Source organism: Poecilia reticulata, linkage group LG16, assembly GCF_000633615.1.
Source record: "Poecilia reticulata strain Guanapo linkage group LG16, Guppy_female_1.0+MT, whole genome shotgun sequence".
In the NCBI taxonomy this organism is placed as follows: Eukaryota; Metazoa; Chordata; class Actinopteri; order Cyprinodontiformes; family Poeciliidae; genus Poecilia; species Poecilia reticulata.
Window position 1 is genome coordinate 14280291 of NC_024346.1, and position 18258 is coordinate 14298548.

Sequence of the window (18258 nt, forward strand, 5' to 3'; positions counted from 1 at the left end):
GTGGAGAACGTGATGCTAAATGACCTGCAGACGACCTGATTATCAGGTCTGTAGGTAGACAGGTCAGCCAAACTTTATTAACAAACCAGTTTTTGACAACTATCCCAGCATGCACCGCATGCTTCTTCTTCTACAGGCGAAAATGAAGTCGGCGGCTGCGTACCGTAGATGCTAGACCTGTTGTGGCTCAATATTGGTCCATATATAAGGCGCACCGGATTATAAGGCGCACTGTGGGCTTTAGAGGAAATTGGAGGTTTTTAGGTGCGCCTTATAGTGTGGAAAATACGGTATTTGGAAAAATACACTTTACTAAGTTGCAGAAAAACATCATCAAGGCAATGGAGCTGGCTGAAATGACAGTACTTAGTAATAGTTCAAAGAGTTGATTTATTAGGGTCAACATTTTGAACTAAGTGTTCATGGGGACATATAGTTACATTACAGTCTATTTTAATTTATTACCCTGAGTTTAATAAAAACTTAAATTAAAACTTATGCACCTATTCTTGTTTTAAAAACTAAATTCCCAGTGGAAAAAGAACCATCAAAATTGAAGTCCATTATAGCCCACGGTTAAAAGGAAAGTTACCACTTTTTTAAAAGAGTGTGTAAACTTCTGAACATGTAGAAAACTTTCCATGCCTTTTTTTCGAGAGGCTACTCGGCTAATGCCATTTTCTCTCACAAGAGTTTACTATAAAATTCCTTCAAAGAAATTCAAATAGGTTGAAAATCACCGTTTCGTTCGTTTTTTTCTCACTTCTGGAGAGATGAGATTAGTTACAGTTCTGGCAAAAAAAAAAAGAAAAAAGCTTGTATTAATGTGAGACATTAAAAAATCTTTCTCTCCTTCAAATCAGATTTTTTCCAGCCTGGACTCAGGCACTTTGCCAATGCTTTTCTATTTTCACAAGGACAAAGTACTGCCTCCTTGCAAAAAAAAAAAAAAAAGAGACAAAAAAAATGCAAACCCTCTTCAGTTTTTCTATGACCTCTGAGCTGTCTGACCAAAATGGGATAAATATGTTCTGTTCTCCTCTGTAGGTAGAAGACGTGAGTTTCTTTCTCTGCAGGGACAGTGACCCCTCCGTGTCCGACGACCTGTCCTCTGTGGCCATCCCGCCCCCGGCCGTAGAAGAGGGATCGGAGCTGCCGCACCCGAGGGAGTTCCCTCTGGGCTTTGAGCCGCTGCGCTCGGAGCAGCTCGCTGAAATGAGGCTGCAGAGCTCTCCGGTCGTCAAGGATCCTTTCTGCTCACCTCTTCTGGCTCCTGACAGCATGCTGAAGGGGCTGCCGCCTGTACACATAGTGGTAAAAATGCATATTTTACAGTCTAGCAGTTTGTTTTTGTGTTAAAATGAGGGTTTTAGAAGTGATCAGAGTTTGAGAGGAAACAAAACCCCCCAAAAGAGTATCGAGACATGTTCAGTTTAGCTGAGGTTACAACCTGCTCTTTCTTTTTGATGAGGATGTTGTATGACGAAGAGGAAACTAGCCTTGATTTTTAAGTGGCTTAAGTGAGTCAGCGAGACTTGGAAAAAAAAAAAAAAACCTGAACAAAAGAGACTGGGCTGCTTGAGCTCCCTCTCTTCATCCTGTAATTAAGATTCTTGACATGTCTGAAGGGAGTTTAAATTTGTTTTTCACCGTTTCTTTCCCCCCCCCAATCCCACCTCCCACCACCTCCTCTCAGGCTTGTGCGTTGGACCCCATGCTGGACGACTCTGTGATGTTTGCCAAGCGTCTGAGGAGCATCGAGCAGCCCGTAACACTGTGCGTGGTGGACGACCTCCCCCACGGCTTCCTCAGCCTCTCGCACCTCTCCAGGGAGACGAGGGAGGCCGCCAACGTCTGCGTGGAGCGAATCCGCTCCGTCTTCAACCAGGAGGACACGCCCCCGGAGCCACGCAAGCACCGCAAGCTGGAGCGGACTGACAGGCGGGAACTGAGACCTTCTGAAGAAAACGGTGCTCTCCTTCCCGACCCCATTGTCGACCCAAAGGCAGCTGTCGGGAGAGGGTCTAAAATCTCTGATGGGGAGGGCTTGGTTGCTGTGGCAGCCCAAAATAACACTGACGCCGGTGGCATCGGTGCTTAAATGAGGTTTGGGGTTGGGGAGGGGGAGGCTGCGGTTCACCCACAGGAGTGAATAGAGAGAGAGAGTAAATGAAAGTCAGACTGATGTAGGCAGCGCAACTCCTAAATGAGAAATGAAGGCAGCATCTTAGGAAAACAGAAAGAGGAGTGGGAGGGGGGGCAGTCTGGGGGAAAAAAAAATGCTCAGTGTTTGAACAATAAATAAAAGGAGGTGGAGCGCTGAAATGTATCTCCTTCTGCTTCGCGATTCTTACCACTCGTCTGCGCGCCATTATGCACCAACGCAAATCTGGCAGACAAAACGAACACGCCCACAAAAAGGCAGTCATGTTTCAGAATGAGATGATAATTTAAAAGCTTCTCAGATCAAAGACCAATACTCACACACACACACAGAGCAGCACACACACAGAGCAGCACACATACTTAAAGGAGTCGCTGTTAGGCAGGCGAAGCTCAGACATAAAGCACAAGCAGCGCTGCTACGACGACGCCTGAATAGGTGATTCATCTGGGCCGCGGCAGGCCCTAATCAGATAGCCGTGGACACACTGTACGCTTCATCCGCATCAATGTGGCCACTTGTCCTTTAGGAATCCACTCTAAATCACACTAAATAACTCCACGTTGTCTTCTCCATTATGCCTGTTTGGGAGTCAATATAGCTCACTTTGTGGGTCGTAACTGTGTTGACTCTCTCCAAATAGAATAACGAAGCTAAACACAACAAACCAAAAGTCTCCAAGCTAAAGGAATTGATTTACTTGCTTTCTTGAGAATTACTTTTTTTTTTTATCATATTTTGAACTTTATGCAGGAGTGTTTTTTATTATTTATGTCAGGTTATGAACTCCTGAGTTCTAACTTGTTTAAACTTTAAACGTATATTTTAATATAAGCTTTTGCTGTTTTTTGTTTGTTTTTTTTTATTTGTTTTTTTATAGTGAATGTTTCAAAAATGAGTGGTGAGTTAAAGCATTAATACTCCCTGAACTTTCATATTTTTGCCATGCGTTGACCATAATGTAACCCGTTGGGATTTGAAGTGATGGACGAAAGGCGGCTTAAAATCATGAAGTTTAAAGAAAATGATTCATGGTTTCCAAAAGACTCCAGACTTTCGCAGCATGTTTCGACCAGTTTTGCTCGAAGTGGAATTCACAGAACAACACTTTACAAATGTAAATAATAAATTAGATTCAAGGTTTAAAACTGTCTTATACATGGAAATATTTGAATCTAAACTATTCAGTTGTACTTTTAGCTTTATGATGAGGTTTATTGTCCTGCTGGAAGTGTTATCTTTAGCCTTTTGCTTCCTCTAGCAGGTTTTCTTACAATTTGTCCTGTGTTTAGCTTGCGTCCTGAGACCAGGTATTTTGGAGCACACGCCAGGTAGTTGTCCTGTTAATGCATCGTTCCATTTGAGTTGCAGCTCCTCCATTGTTCCCATCTGCCTCCTGGTTGCTCCTCTGATTAATAATGACATTTTAGTTTAGATGAACATCCACGACTGTGTAATTATGTCGTTCCCGTTCCATGTTTTTTTGGATGACGGGTTGAGCAGACATCCATGATGCTAAGAGTTTTACTTGTGACAATTTTGAAAACCATGTATCATTTTCTTCCCACTTCACAATATGCTAGTCACCAAATTATGTGTGGTTGTTGGGTGACAACAAAGCAAAATTGTTCCAGAGATGTTAATACGACAGCGAGGCACTGGACAGATTTGTTGCTTTAGACCAAACTGCTGACTTCTCTGGTCTTTTCACTTAGGCTTATGCAGAACAAAGCAGAGTTATCAGAAGGAGAGGATGATAAATATTACAATACGGACACAGTGTTCCATCTCACTGCCGCCTTTGGCATTTGTAGTGTTGTATTAGTAATGCAGAGACTCGAACAAAGATGCATTCAAGTGAAAACAAACAAATTCAAGGAAATTGTTGCCCCCTCTCTCTGCAAGTCGTGGTTCTTGATTTTCTTCAGCCGGGTGAAGTGTTTTTAATCATTTTAATATTTCAGGATTGGAAGCAGTCGCTTGGCTTCCCAGCCCCGCTAAGAAACGGAGTTCAAAAGAGTGGAACTGTTAAAGAAAAGTCCAAGTCTCAGCTGTCCGTACACATTCTAAACTCGATGGAACAGTTTTTCTTGCGAGTTGTCAGATTTTTCTCTGCTGGTTTCAGTGTCCAACCAGAGCGCTCTCAAGCCTCGGGATTTATGACCTGACAGCTTGTTTGTTTTGTTTTCCGTAACAAGTCGGAGGCTTTTAGGCAAATCTCGAGAACCCCTGCTGTGAAAAACAATTGCTGGAAGACGAAAAAAAAAACCCCACTGACACATTTTTGCACACTGGTTCAGATATTTTCACTCCCTAACAGCTACAATTGCGGTTGTCGCTGTTTTTGATTACTTGAGGACACTTTTCTGCATACACAGCCATCCAAGTACTTTAAAATGTACCGGTGGATAAAGGATGGCGATGTTACTTTGTTCCCTTCTGTTGATGGATTGCATACTGAAAAGTATGAAATATATGTGTTGATTTAAAAAAAAAAAATGCACATGTGGTTGCCAACAGTGGCTGTCTGTGACTGTCACTGCTCTGGTAGCAGACCAAAGGTTGCCAGGTCTGCAGAGAAGGATGCTGTTTGATGAATAGGATTTAGCTGATGCTCTGACTCTGAAATCCTTCCCCCCCGTAGAAGTGCTGGATTTTCGGCTGCAGTCATGCTACAGGATTAGACCGTACTCTGCTCTGTCAGCTTCAAGTACTTACTGCAATATTTTTAGTCAGATTGACGGAAAGAATAATACACTTAGCCTCTCAGGTTTGGGGCTGAAGTTTGAACTTGTTTTTGATAGTTGCTATTAATCTGCAGTTTCCCTGCAGAGTTGGTTTATTCTGAGTTTGAGCTTTTACATGTTTGTTCGTTTTGCTTGCTGCTTATCGACAATTCAGTCGACCTTTGTGTCATGTTTTATCCATAGATGACACTGTAAATTCAGTGGACTATTCATAGCCTTTGCGTATCGCCAATCCTCATTGGGACCTATTGTTCTGTCTGTAATTTGATGTGCTTAGACTTCTTTACCAAAACTAAGAGCGACACTCCAAATGGACAAGAAGAACTGTGTTGGTTGAAATGTGTCAAACTCTTTCACCTTCAGTGTATTGACCCTCATATGCCTCATAATACTTATCTGTTGTGCTTCATGAGAGCAGGTGATGGACCAGAATACTTCTGAGGTGAATCATATCTGTGTTTAGTGCTGCGTTTAGGGTTCAAGCACTGGCAAAGCTATGGATTTATAATTGGAGTGTCTGTAGCTTTAAACTGTTATCTCAGTGCAATGCTTAGTATTGCTGACTCATATTCGGTTATAAACGTTGTTGCGGTTCAATGTAAACATATTTGTATGTTCAAATGGTTGTTTGGCTTAAAATTTTGTTAGACCTATCCTGATTTTTGGTCAAGTGCAATGCAAAGTGCAATATCCTTACTTCAGGTGGTGTTTGGTAAGGTTGCATAGGTGGTTACTTTTCAGGATTTTTCTTTCCAAAGTCTTTGCTCTTGAAGTCAGAAGTGAGATGATGCCGATTATTATAGTGCAATACTCTTCAGTCGCCTCCAACTTGGGCTTCACATGTAAAATGTAAACTTATATCTATGAAAACACTAACTGTTCAACCTGATGGCTGCTTTTATAAACGCAACAGTTCATTATATTTACCTCAATCGCTTCATAGGAATGTTTCATGATGGCTGGAAAGAGTAGGTTGGAGTACAGAACCAAAGAGGGCAGCCAGTCCAGGAATTGATGTTCTCTCCTTGCTGTTTAATGTTTTTAGCTGTTAACATTACATCGCAGGTGCTGGTGTGTAGAATAACCTGTCTGCACTCCATATGCAAATTGTGCTGCATCATTTCAGCTGTAGGAAATGTTCAACAAAATAAGTTAATACATAAGCAATAGACTGGAAAAGGTATAACCATCTTTTCTTTAAACATTACTCTGTTGGAAACACCACAAGTGCAAACCTGTGAATAACACACAAAAAAAGTAAACTATAGATGATTCATGTAGATATTTTTACTTTTATGTATGTTAATCAGATTGATTATTTTGTGACTGCATTTACTTTGCAGGTTCCATAACAGATTGATGTATGTGACGAACCATGAGGTGAATTTCTTCTTTTGCTGATTTTTATTGAAATAATGAAATAAATATATTCTCCCATAAGAATGCCTCAGCCGTGTCCACATTTATTGATGAACATTGTCCATGCACATATGAAGACAGATTTTTCTGCCTGGACAGTTGTGAGCTTCTTTGAGAAAACATTGCAGATTTTTTTTTTTTTTTTTTTGTTTCACATATTTTGTTGGTTTCATTCACCGGCCCAATACTGGGAACCACAGAACTATGAAATGAAAATAAAATGGTTGTCTGCATAAAAGATCTGTCATGTGTAAAAGACAAAAGCAATCATAACTGCAGTTCTTTTGGTAAGTGTCCAACGTTGAATAAATAAAGATGGTCCATTCTTACTTGCAAAGTCGCTCCCATTCAGTCAGACTAAATGGAAAGAGTGGGAGGGGGGGGGGGGACAAAAACGCATGGTAAAAGGTGAATGTCAGCCCCAGTCTTGGATCCTGCAGTCTTTAACAGGGTTTCTGGATTATTCATCATCCAATCAACTGACCGGCTTCACTATTCCTACTCGGGGACAAAAATTGAAAATTATGTAACATTTTTCATCCACTTCACAATTCTGAACTACTTTCAGATGGTCTCACATAAAATTCAATGCGTGACAGCTCAGCGGGACTGAATACTTCCAAGTCAGTTTTGCCAAAAACGTATAAGAACTGTAAAATATATTCATATTTTTTTTCCCTTTAAATACTTGAAATATAGAAAACGCATTCATGTAATTTTGCGAACAACTGGCATTTGCACTTACTGACGGACCTTTTTGTGACACCAGTGACACCAAAATAGTTTGATTTTACAGTTGAATATGAATCATGTTTTACTTCAGACACAATGTAGGAAAAGAAGATTTTCATCCTCTGCGTCCTGATCAGTGATCTAATCACTTCTGCAGCGGGAGGCCAGGCATCATCTGCCCAAGAACTACTTCATTAGTAGCGTGTGACCTGAGATGAAAACATGATTGCAATCAAGGATGGCATTTTCACTGCGTGGACGTGTCGCATGGCCGAAGCACGAGCGGAACCGCGCGCGCGCTCGGTACCCAACTCCCTCCACCACCACAAACACACACAGACGCACATAACCATCCATCCATCTTCAACAGCTGGAGGGGGGCGGGGGGGTGACCTGCGAGGACGCGCCTCTCTCCTCTCCCTCTCCTCCTTCTGCGCTGCTGCTCCGTGCGCGCTCCCGAGACGGAGGCAGGCTTTTCGGGGAGCTGTGAGAGCAGACGAGCGGCTGCGGGGGAGAGAGAAAGATGGAGGTGAGGGTCGGGGAGAGACTCCTGTGGCTGGCCGTGCTGTCCACTGTCCTCTGCGTGGATTCGGTCTTCGGAAAATACGTCAAAGGCATCGTCAACACCAAAGAGGTGAGGGCAGAATTTTTGTTTCTCCGTGCGCTGCTGACAGGGACTGATTAGACTTTAATGCAGGTGTCACTGAGCTGGACTGTGCTACATTTTACGCCCAAGTTCCCTCTTCTCTCTCAGTAGCTGTCGCTGGAAACACACTCGGCTCCTCTGTCGAGCCTCTGCGCGCTGTCTGCGGATGTGGCGTATATTTTAGCCTCATTGTGACAGTATACGGGGTCCCAGTAAGCGACGTCCCTCAGGTCCAGCAGTGTCTGCCTGTCTTTAATTAGCGCCTCCACGTTAGGAAACCCTCTCCTGGTCTTTAAATTGATTAGATGACCCGTCACAGGTGTGCGTCATATCTGTGCTTGCGCGCAGCTTTTGGTTTGTGTTGAACCTCAGAAACTAACGCCTGGTCCAGGGTCTGAGGTCTGTTGTCGCACAGATCAGCATCACATAGAACTGTGGCTGAGCAGCTATTACTTTGTAATTCCTGTCCTTATTATCCTGCACTCTACCGCTTTGTTGGGCTCAAGTTGTTCATAATTAACCATCACTCCTCATTGCCATAGTAATGTGGTTCATAGAACTTGTAGTTTTAATTTATGAGAAAAAAAATGCTCGTTCAGTCAGTGAAATCAACAGCATGTATAAGTCTAAAGTGAAACACAAACACTGTACTCTGCTGGAAGTCTTGCTCTCTCTCGCTCTTTGGCAGCATGTTTCATTATGTTGCAGAAAATTTAGTTTGTATTCTTCTTTCAGTAATGATTCAGTATAATTCAGAAAGTTCTATAGGTATGATATTTTAATTACATCTACCGCCACAATTTACTTAATAGCTTTTATAAATGTGATGTTTACAAACACATTTTTAGTGGAATCATAAATTTAACTGTCGGTGCTACAGGTCGACTTTTATATTTTCAGAGGACGGGGCTGGAATGTGTCCGTTTTCCTCAAGTGATGGCTCCTGCAGGAAGCTCTTGGGAAATGCAGAAAGAAACTCTATGAGTTTTCTCTTTTTTTTTTTTTTTTTTTAACCAAGCAAGGTTGGATTCTCTTCTGTCTGTCTTCTGTGTACCTTGTCTCTTGTTCATTGCTTGATTCTGAGGCACCAGCACCACTGCAACCCTGAAGGATTAATCCTGTATTGAAAAACAGACACATGGTGATTAGTGGACTAACTGTTTCAGATGCAGTATTATTTTAAGTGATGTTTTTCCACTATGTGGCACAGACAATGTGATACTGAATTGGCTGTTGACTGGCATTTGTGTTGCGAGTATGGTTGCATTAATCAGAATTTTTGTGCAGAATTCTGAGCAAGTGATAAGGATAGTTTTACAAATTATCCTCGAAAATTAATACATGAAATGTAACTCGGTTTAAATTTCTATGTCAAAAAGACAAAATAATAAGGAAGTTGACATTTCAGACTCTCTTTTGCATCTTCTATTGTAATTTGGCATCTTCTATTGTAATTTGGCAAAGATAACTTTAATAATGCATTTTCGAAATCTGGTCCCCTAGCAGGAGAAAAAAAGTACAACTTTGTGGTATTCCTCTGAACCGTCCTGGCGTCTTTTCCACTTAAAGTCTTGCTTTCTCTCACTTCCTTGCACCATGAATGAACCATTTAAATAGCTTACTACATCCTTTTTTATCTAACTTTTAGTCCTCTTCCTCAAGTAACAAATTGAACAAGAAAGAGTGCTGTTGTTACTTTGACGTGGTAATGTGCGGGTTTTAGTTGTTCACTGATTAGAAGAAGATTAGATTTTGTGGTTTCTGGCCTGGCAGCTACCTGTCAGTCTCTCAAACTAAACAATAGTTAATTTCTCCGTACATCTTTACATTAGAGTCATCCCCAAAGCACCAGTTTTGTCTGTCCTAATGACCTACTAAGTTGCACCTACATGCTCTGATTATTTTGTCCCTGACATCAGATTGCCTGATCTCTTTACTTTAATAAACCTGAAAATCAGACCAGCTGTGAGATTGATCCGACCAGTTTGAATCCCCTGGACGGTGACAGACATCTGAACAGATAAACAAAGAAAGAGCCGTTTATCCAAACACCACAGCTGTTGACATGCCCTTGAACACCGACTGAATCTGCACCTGCTCCAGTGGTGCAGCACGGTGGTCATGCGGCAGAAGGCAGCACTGGGCAACTTCCAAGACTGCGCGTGCGTGCATGTGCGTGCGCGCGTGCATGTGCGTGCGTGCGTGCGTGCGTGCGTGCGTGCGTGCGTGTGTGTGTGTGTGTGTGTGTGTGTGTGTGTGTGTGTGTGTGTGCGTGTACGTGTGCGTGCGCGTGTGTTTGAGTGAGGGCAATTGTTTAGTTCCTCAATAAAACAACAGCCATCTACTCTTCCAGAACTCTGCAGTAAAAATTTTAAGTTGGTAAAATGGTCTGGATGTGCCTGACTACAAATGGACAGTATTTATTATAAAATCCCACAGATCTTAGCTTTTCGTAAAAAAAGACACATTAATTTTAATTAATTGGATTTATATTTGTGCATATCGTACATAATATTTATGTTTTTATTTACTGAAATCTGTCCGTTTTAAGCCCTGCAGAGAAGCTTCATTTGGCAGAATGTGCTTTGCTGCTTCTAGATTTCTCCATTGTCGTACATCACAGAGACTCCTGCTGATAAGAGAATTTTGAGCAGGAAGCATTAATTATGATTTATTTATATACTGTTGTTGCAGTATTCAGGAGGTTATCTACAGAATAAAAATATTTGACTCAGAGCTCATTGCTTCTGTTAGCACCCGGAGTAAAACTGCGTGAACAGCCTTGAAATATTTTTCTTGTTTATTGCAGTAGCATAATCTCTCAGAAAAATATTGCTGTGCTTTGGAGATTTTTCTTTAATTTGCCCTTCTCACTTTGTGTGTTGGCAAGATAAACTTGACTTCTGTCCACCGACTTTTTTTTTTTTGTTTCTTTTTTTTTTTTTTATCACCGTCCCAGTAGTTTTTAATTATTGGCCTGATTGTATGAAAATTGATTTCTAGATTGAAATCCAGTGGGAAACATGACACTGAGATTGTTAAATTTTAGGATTAAATACTATTTTCTCTTTATTCCATAATTACAATGTGCTGTTTACCGAGATGTATAAAACAGTGACGGTCCATCCAAGCAGACCAACATATTCTTGGCAACCAGAATTTTGACGCATCGACTCCTAAAATGTAACAGTTTACCAAAAAATGCATCCAAGCAGTCATTTAGAACTGGACTGGATTCGATGTGTTGTCCAGCTCTACTCTGACGCGTCAGCATAGCATCAAATGCAACAAATGCACCCTCTCAATGTTGCAGTGTATCATTACCATTCCACACCTGTGAGGCTTCCCCTTCCATTTATTTTATAAGAAAAACTCCAGAAAAAAAGACCAAATAGCATGTCTTTGCTGAGTGGGAGGTAAATGGTATGCACTTAGCCAAACCCTTTTAACCTTCGTTAGGTTCCGCAACTCACTGCAGAAAGGGTTTTCTGTCACTCATTCACACAATCGCAGAGAAGAGTGGAGCTGCCTTACAAGGCACTTCCTTTGTGTTTGGGTTTCAGAGTTTTTGTAGCTGAAAGACGCAGGCATGTTGAAATGCCAAGCAACTGATTAGATGACAGTGCTCTTTGCTACACGGGTCCCGCTGCCTGTAAAATTTGTGACAAGGTTTATCTGGAGGGAAAGAAAGAATATGTACCTTGAATCAATATTTAAATTGCTTTTTGTTCTCCACAGTCGCTGGCTTTCAGCTTTGCTATTTTCTGGTAATATAGAAACAGTTTTTAATAGATTCTGTTTTTAATAGACTCAATAACAGAATTTCTCATGTCTGTGCACTGGCTGGCATTCGTAAGGAGAGACGGACGAATGGACAGAGAGAGAGAGAGAGAGAGCGTTTACCAACTCATGATTCCTTTATAACAACATGTCAGCAGCTTTTAAAGAGAACTTAATTTCTCCTCTGTGAATGATGGTGGAAGTCTGTCAAGGCACATGCAGAGTCAACAATTTCACCTCAATCGCTTTTTGACTTGAAATCATTCAAGCCACTTCACAAATTGTTCAACCTTTAATATTATTTGGCTCATAAATAAAAAAGAAATCCATGGCTGGTGACTAGAATGGACCAATTTTCTGCCTGAATGACACTTCCTAGCAATTGGACACTGAAAAAAATCGAATCTTTTTCAAATGAGTCAATATACCATGCATAAGCACCACTTAGCACTACACCACTCTTCAATGTAGAAGCTGGTGCTGAGTGTGAATGTGATTTTTTTTCTGAATTAGTAAGGTGTTAGAAAATATATTTTCAGAGAAATGTCAGACAGTATTTAAAATGGAAGTGTATTTTCTATGACATGTGACATTGACATTGTAAGATGGAAAGAGCAGATAACAGGAAGGCTAATTTGAGTTCAGCAAAGTTGCTGTCATTTTCTTTGCACTCTCCAACTCTCACTGAACAGTCTATTTATGCACTGAGGCAGTAGTCTCAATGCAAAATATATTCCCCCCCCCCTAAATATATATTTTTCATTGTAGTTAAAATAATAGTACAAATCTTTATTTAATATTAAAGTTGTGCTAATGCTAGATATACACTAAAATACTCTTGACATACAGATGCTTTGTATTTATTCTTCACTCATCACTTTGCAGAAATCAGCATTTATTTATAAAGTTTGATTTTAGGAACACGTCACAAGTGGAGAAGCTATTCATTTATATGCAACTCCTCAACTATGTTGAAAAATTAGCTTTTGCTTACGATTGAAGCAAAACAAAAAAAAAATCATAGGGACTGCTACTCCTACTTCTTTCCCTCTGGCCCTGTTTGCTGCAGGGTAAGAGAGCTGTCTCCCTTTTCTAAAGGTTGGGTATTATCAAGGTTTCCAGTGGGTAGTTCTGTTAAGAGCTAAGCTTAGATCCTTGAAAAAGTTTGGAAGAGACAGAAGAAGACTCCAGAGGATTTGTCTTTTAAGAAACAAATGTTCGTCACTGTCCTCTGAAGTCTTGAATGCACAGCAATGTGAATCCATGTAGTTTAACGCCTCATCAACTTTAGTGGTGCATTCCTGCTTCAAGGTCTCCCTCTAAATTCTCTTCTCTCAAATGTATTTAAAGTTTAAGTTCTGCTTGAGTCTTTCTACCCTGCAACTTTATCAGCGTCTGCACAAGTGAAGGCAAAGTTTGCTGTGCTGTAAACTGACCAAGGAAAATTACCACACTGGGATTGATGAACTGCTAAAAATTGCTACCTGGCTGCAGAAATTACAGTAAGCCACAAACACAGCTATCCAAAGCTGCTGGTGCAGAAGAATGGTCAACCGCTTTCTGTGGGCAGGTTGATGTTCACAATTAGCCTAAGTGTCTCTCAGTGTGTGGACGCGCTGATAAAACATCCCTTTGAGAGGGTTGTGGTTCACCAGATTTAAGGGCAGAGGAAGGACGCTGGGTTGAAACCAGCTGGGAAAATTAGGGAAGTGAATTAACTTTGTCCTCCTCCAACATTCAGCAGAAGCAAAGGACCACTGAGCAAGCCAGTAAATCTACACTCTGTTAGGCGCTGTGTCATTGAAGTGTGTATTTTAAGTGAACAGCGGCAAACATTAACTTAAGTAAGGATTTTCTGTGACTTTTGGTTGACCTGGGCTGTCAATAGACTATGGTGTAAGATATTAAATTATTTCAGGAATACCGTTTTATTTTTCTTATGTAGATTACATGCAAATAATAATTAATAAAAGTTCTAATCAGTCAGAAATTTTTTTTCAACATCAGTCCAAATACTATGTAAACACACTGAGCATAAATTATGTGTGTATAGTATAACTTAATCATGAGCTATTCATTTAAAATTTTCTTCATTAAAAAGTTAATTTAAAATAATTAATTCATGTTTTAATCTTAGTTACTGCAATTCATTCAGGTTTACTTTTGCTAATTCTATTCATGGCACTCACTTACAGCTAATGTCTGTCATCTCAAGGCACTGTACCAAAAAAGGAAAACGTGAAAAACAAAGCAATAGCCTATATTTAATGGGATAAAAATGACTGTTAATTATGCTGTTAATGAAAGAGACAGATAAATACAGAAGGACGTGGCCAGGAGTATACTCCCTAAGCATCCACCAAAACATATACCTAATTAATAACAATGGCTTTATCAGTTACTTATCAAAAGTTAAAGACAATTTGAAACTTAAAAGGACTGGTCCAGGCTTTCTTTCTCTGAGAACAAAAGAGCAAAAGAGTTCACATAGTTAAAGGTATTAATATCTCCAAAATGAGTCGATCGAATCACTGGGTCAGAAGTACTTTCAATGGAAACAGAAAGAAAATAGTATAATGGGAGCAATTTCTCTGGCAAGGACTTAATTCAATCTGAAGTACTTTCTTTTTTTAGGACAACATATGGCCAGTGGATCCATCCATGAGAATGAACACTACAGCATAATTGCACAGGGCCAGGAATACTTTCTATGGAAAGAAAAACAGAATAAAGTAATTTAATTCAACAATTTCAAACAATGCAGAAGTGGAGTATAGTACAAATAAAAGTGATTATGGAGCTATCTCATAAAATGACTTGCAGTTATTTTTTTTTTCATTTTAAAAATGTACTAATTAAAAGTAAGTGCCCCCCGGGTCGGATATTTCTGTTTCAGTCTTGAACTTCTGGACTCCTGCTGAATATTACCGGAGTGAAGAAATTGGCTGCAGGCACATTGAAACATTTTTTTTTTGGCTGCCCAGTTAATGACCATCTTTGGATTGGGCCAGAAGTGGCTGGAAACTCCTTTGGAAATAAATGAAAATGAGCGAGTGCCCTTGAAAGTTCTCTTTCTAATTTAAAAGTTTGGCACCCAGATTCATCAGCGTTGCTCTGCTCAGTGGGCCTTTCGACTTCCTGAAGTCGACACCTCCCAACCTGTGAGGAGAAAGGAAAAGGGGAATGAAGGTTAATGAACTAACAGTTATTCATTGTTGAATTTTGTCAGAATTAAAGGTGATAATAGAATGACATAGAACAGAAAAAAGGCTTTTGTTTTAGCTTGATTTAAATAATTTCACTTTTCAGTTCTGAACTCTTTAGATTTCCCAAAGTGAACTTTAGAAGACACAACAAAGTCTTTTTAGTTTGACTTTGAAGTACTTTTCAGGAACCTCTTGTATGCATGACTCAATCAGTTTTCCTTCATCTCTTTTTAATGAGGACATTGTGATTAGATACAGGTGATGCTGGATGTGTTCACGCATGTGAGGTGTTTCCATATGCTTGCTATTATGTGTTTGTGTGTGTATGTGTGTTCATGTGTCCCCCAAAAGTCTGTCGACACACCACCACCCCCAACAACTGAAAGAAAAGGCATCAAACTTCTGCGTTTTTGTGTGTGTGTGTTTATACTGTGCCACGTTGTGTAGCCCTGACTAATGAATCATTGAGAGGCCCAGCGGTCCAGGGGTGACTTGACTAGCTGACTGGTAATTAATTGTTAATGAGGCTTAGCAAGCAAACATGGATCTTGGGAGAAAGAGGAGGAAAAAAAAGACAGAAATCTATGGAGATGAGAGGATGGAAACTGTGAGGACTCAACCAAAAATTAAAGGGAAACAGAAGCTGGGAGATGCTGAATTGACCAGATACTGCATCAAGGCATAGGACTTGATTAATGAGGTGTGCATACACACATACACACACTCGCACAATTTGAGAGGTGGCTGAGTGACTCTGCATCACAATGCAGTGGCCTTGGGGAAATAGGAGGACTAAAAAGGGATTAAAGTAGACACCTCATTCCCTGTTGCTGCTCTCCTGTGACACTGAACTATGCTAGGCTAACTATTGCTGCTTATTTTAGCTGTTGGCGATTGTGGAATTACAGAACCGCTGTGATAACTGCTCTGAAAGCCAGTAAATAAAACAGAAGCTTGACATGACTTCCTCAGATTCAACTGTCTGCTTTTATAACAAACAAGCCAAATATGTGAAGCTTTGATTATCCAGGGCTGCAACTTATAATTATTTTGTCCATCTATTAACTAAATTCATTGTGCTAGTGATTGATTGCTTTGTGTATATAATGTCTGAAAATAGTAAAAAAAAAATGCCGGTCATGATGCTGAGATGAGAGAATGATTTACATTTTTACTTGAAAGGAGATCTAAATAACTGTCAAATATGTCTGCAGAAGCTGTTGCATATAGTAGATGTAGTAACTTATATTTCCGTTTATTCAATCACAATTAAAGTAGCTACTGATTTAATAAAATTCATACTTTTCGTTATTTGCTTTAAATATCCTTGCATTGAGTAGCTGATATACTTCCATAAGTCTGTCTTTTTTCAGGTTAGTGCATTCTTGTTTTTGAACATTCCTATGTCGGCTATTAAAGACATCATAGAGTAGTGTATATTTTTTATTATTTAGTGTACAATAGCAATAACCTACCAACCTCCCATTATGAAGGATGGGTTTCTGCTGCAGCAGTTCAGAAAATATATTTTGAGGAAGAACTCTGGAGAGTAAAACCCAACTAATTCTTCTAATTCTGTATTTAGGCACATGAGTTTACAAGATGCACAAGAATCGAGCATATAGTTAATATTTGAACACACTGTGGCAGAAGAAGAGCTACTTCTGAGACATTTTGACATTGATACTAAACCATTTCAGCTGCACAAGGTCCAGCCTTATGTTGTTATGCCAGAGGTTGACTCCATGACCCCTGTTTGTCTCCCTGGCAATTATTTTCTGCAGAAGCAGCAGGTGATGCAACAGTTCTGCAAGAAAAATCTTTGGGACTTTAATAGGAGGAACTACCCAGACTATATCTGTCTCAATGAAGATCTTTGGTCATGAATTTAATTGTTCCTTTCTACTGCAGTATTTTTTTTACAAAATGCCCCTTCCCTGTGAGTTATTGGGCTCATACATTACTGAAATCCATTCAGTGTTTTGACTGAAACATGTATCTACATCCAACATGTTTTGATGGAGACATTTGATTTAAGGACTTCAAATAAAGAGGGGAAATTATTAAAATTACAAATGGGTCTACTTTGAAAAATGTTTCTTTATGCGATGCCACCAGAGGTACTTGTGCATGGAGCCCTGTTTTGGGGATTTTATCTTTGGTCAACTAACAATTTACAACAAAATAAGAAACCTGATCATGACATGTTCTGTAGCTCACTACTCTAAACATAATTTGGCTGATCTTACAAAAGAGTCTGACTTATAGCTTTAAATCCACTTAAAATATACTAAAGAAAACTGTTGGAGACAAACAATTGGCAACCTTTATGATAAACTAAGCTCCTATTGATAGTTTTTTTTTTAAATGTGCCAAATGAAATTTAAACAATGTTTAAAGTTGTAAAAATGTGCCATCTGAACACTGGAACTGCTGAGATGTAAGGATCTCCTTATATCTGCCAGAGAAATGCATTTTGACCCACAGTCAGAGGAGCCTCAATGATTACAAACAGGACAAGAATTAGGATTGAGTAGCAAAAATATTTATTTTATAGTAAAACTGTATCTGGTTCATATTTTAGATTCTGTTTGTAAAAGTGATCAGTGACTTTAATCATGAAAAAAAATCACAACAATAGAGTTTTTCTCATCATGCCATTGTAGAATATTTCAAGTCACAGATTAAAAAAAATAATCAAATGAAGAAAAACACACAATAAACTGAATGAGGTAAAATGTTATGTCTAGAAGCAAGTAATTTCTTTAATAGCAAAACATTTCCATAAAAGCAGAAATATGCACACCCCTAAAAGTACAGCAGCATAGTTCTCACAACTCTTAAATTATTTTATTTATCCTGTTGCATTTCACACACTTCCTGTTTCATTTAGCCCTCTTTGTTGATCAGCAGTGATGCCCTTCTTAGCACCATCAGGGTTGAGGACGTACTCATTGCTTAATTACCAGCAGAGCTCATAGATGGAGTCATGCTGGGTCACAAGGCATCAAGCCCCAGCAGAGGACACCACTGATGGCTTTGACCATCTTCTGGTCTCAGCCCTAATGGAATATTTCACCTCCATATTTTCAAGGCTGCATTAGTCATATTAAATATTGAGCTCTGACCTTCATCCATGCATATCAGGCTAATTTTCCAAAATTTGAATCCTGCCTGCTCATGTTCTAATGTTTATGTTATCCTGTCAGTTTGTAAAACTACACATGTAAAACCAGTGTAATCTGTAGCAAATTGTGGTATAATCATTCATCAATAAACCACACCTTGTTAACTGATTTAATTTCTGATCAGTATTGCCATTGGTTTGGCCTACAACCGTACCATCATTGTCCTGTTTCTAGGGATACACACCCATAACACAATCATTTCCAGTTTAAGACGGCTGCACACTCTGAACAACATGCAGGATTTGTCCCATACAAATAAATAAACAATTCAACATAATCATTATACCTCAGTTATCTAACAAAAATGCTGGGTTTTCAAGATGTTTTACATTTCATGTAAACAGCTCAGCTCAGATGAACTAAAACGGCTCATGTG

The 18258-nt window shown here is 39.6% G+C and overlaps 2 protein-coding genes across 8 annotated transcripts in view; both read left to right on the top strand.

Moving 5' to 3' along the window:
* lipeb (lipase, hormone-sensitive b) overlaps window positions 1-6351 on the top strand; it is a 32157-nt gene extending 25806 nt beyond the window's left edge. For all 7 annotated transcript variants that reach the window (XM_008431261.2, XM_008431263.2, XM_008431264.2 and 4 more), the window contains 2 exons: window positions 1048-1314; window positions 1697-6351. In XM_008431261.2, coding sequence (XP_008429483.1) covers window positions 1048-1314; window positions 1697-2101 — 672 coding nt within the window. In that variant the 3' untranslated portion in view covers window positions 2102-6351. The remainder of the gene's footprint in view (window positions 1-1047; window positions 1315-1696) is intronic.
* Window positions 6352-7470: 1119 nt separating this feature from the next.
* tmem145 (transmembrane protein 145) overlaps window positions 7471-18258 on the top strand; it is a 58317-nt gene continuing 47529 nt past the window's right edge. Inside the window, exon 1 of the mRNA XM_008431259.2 lies at window positions 7471-7696. Within this exon, the coding sequence (XP_008429481.1) occupies window positions 7586-7696 (111 nt within the window). The 5' untranslated portion in view covers window positions 7471-7585. The remainder of the gene's footprint in view (window positions 7697-18258) is intronic.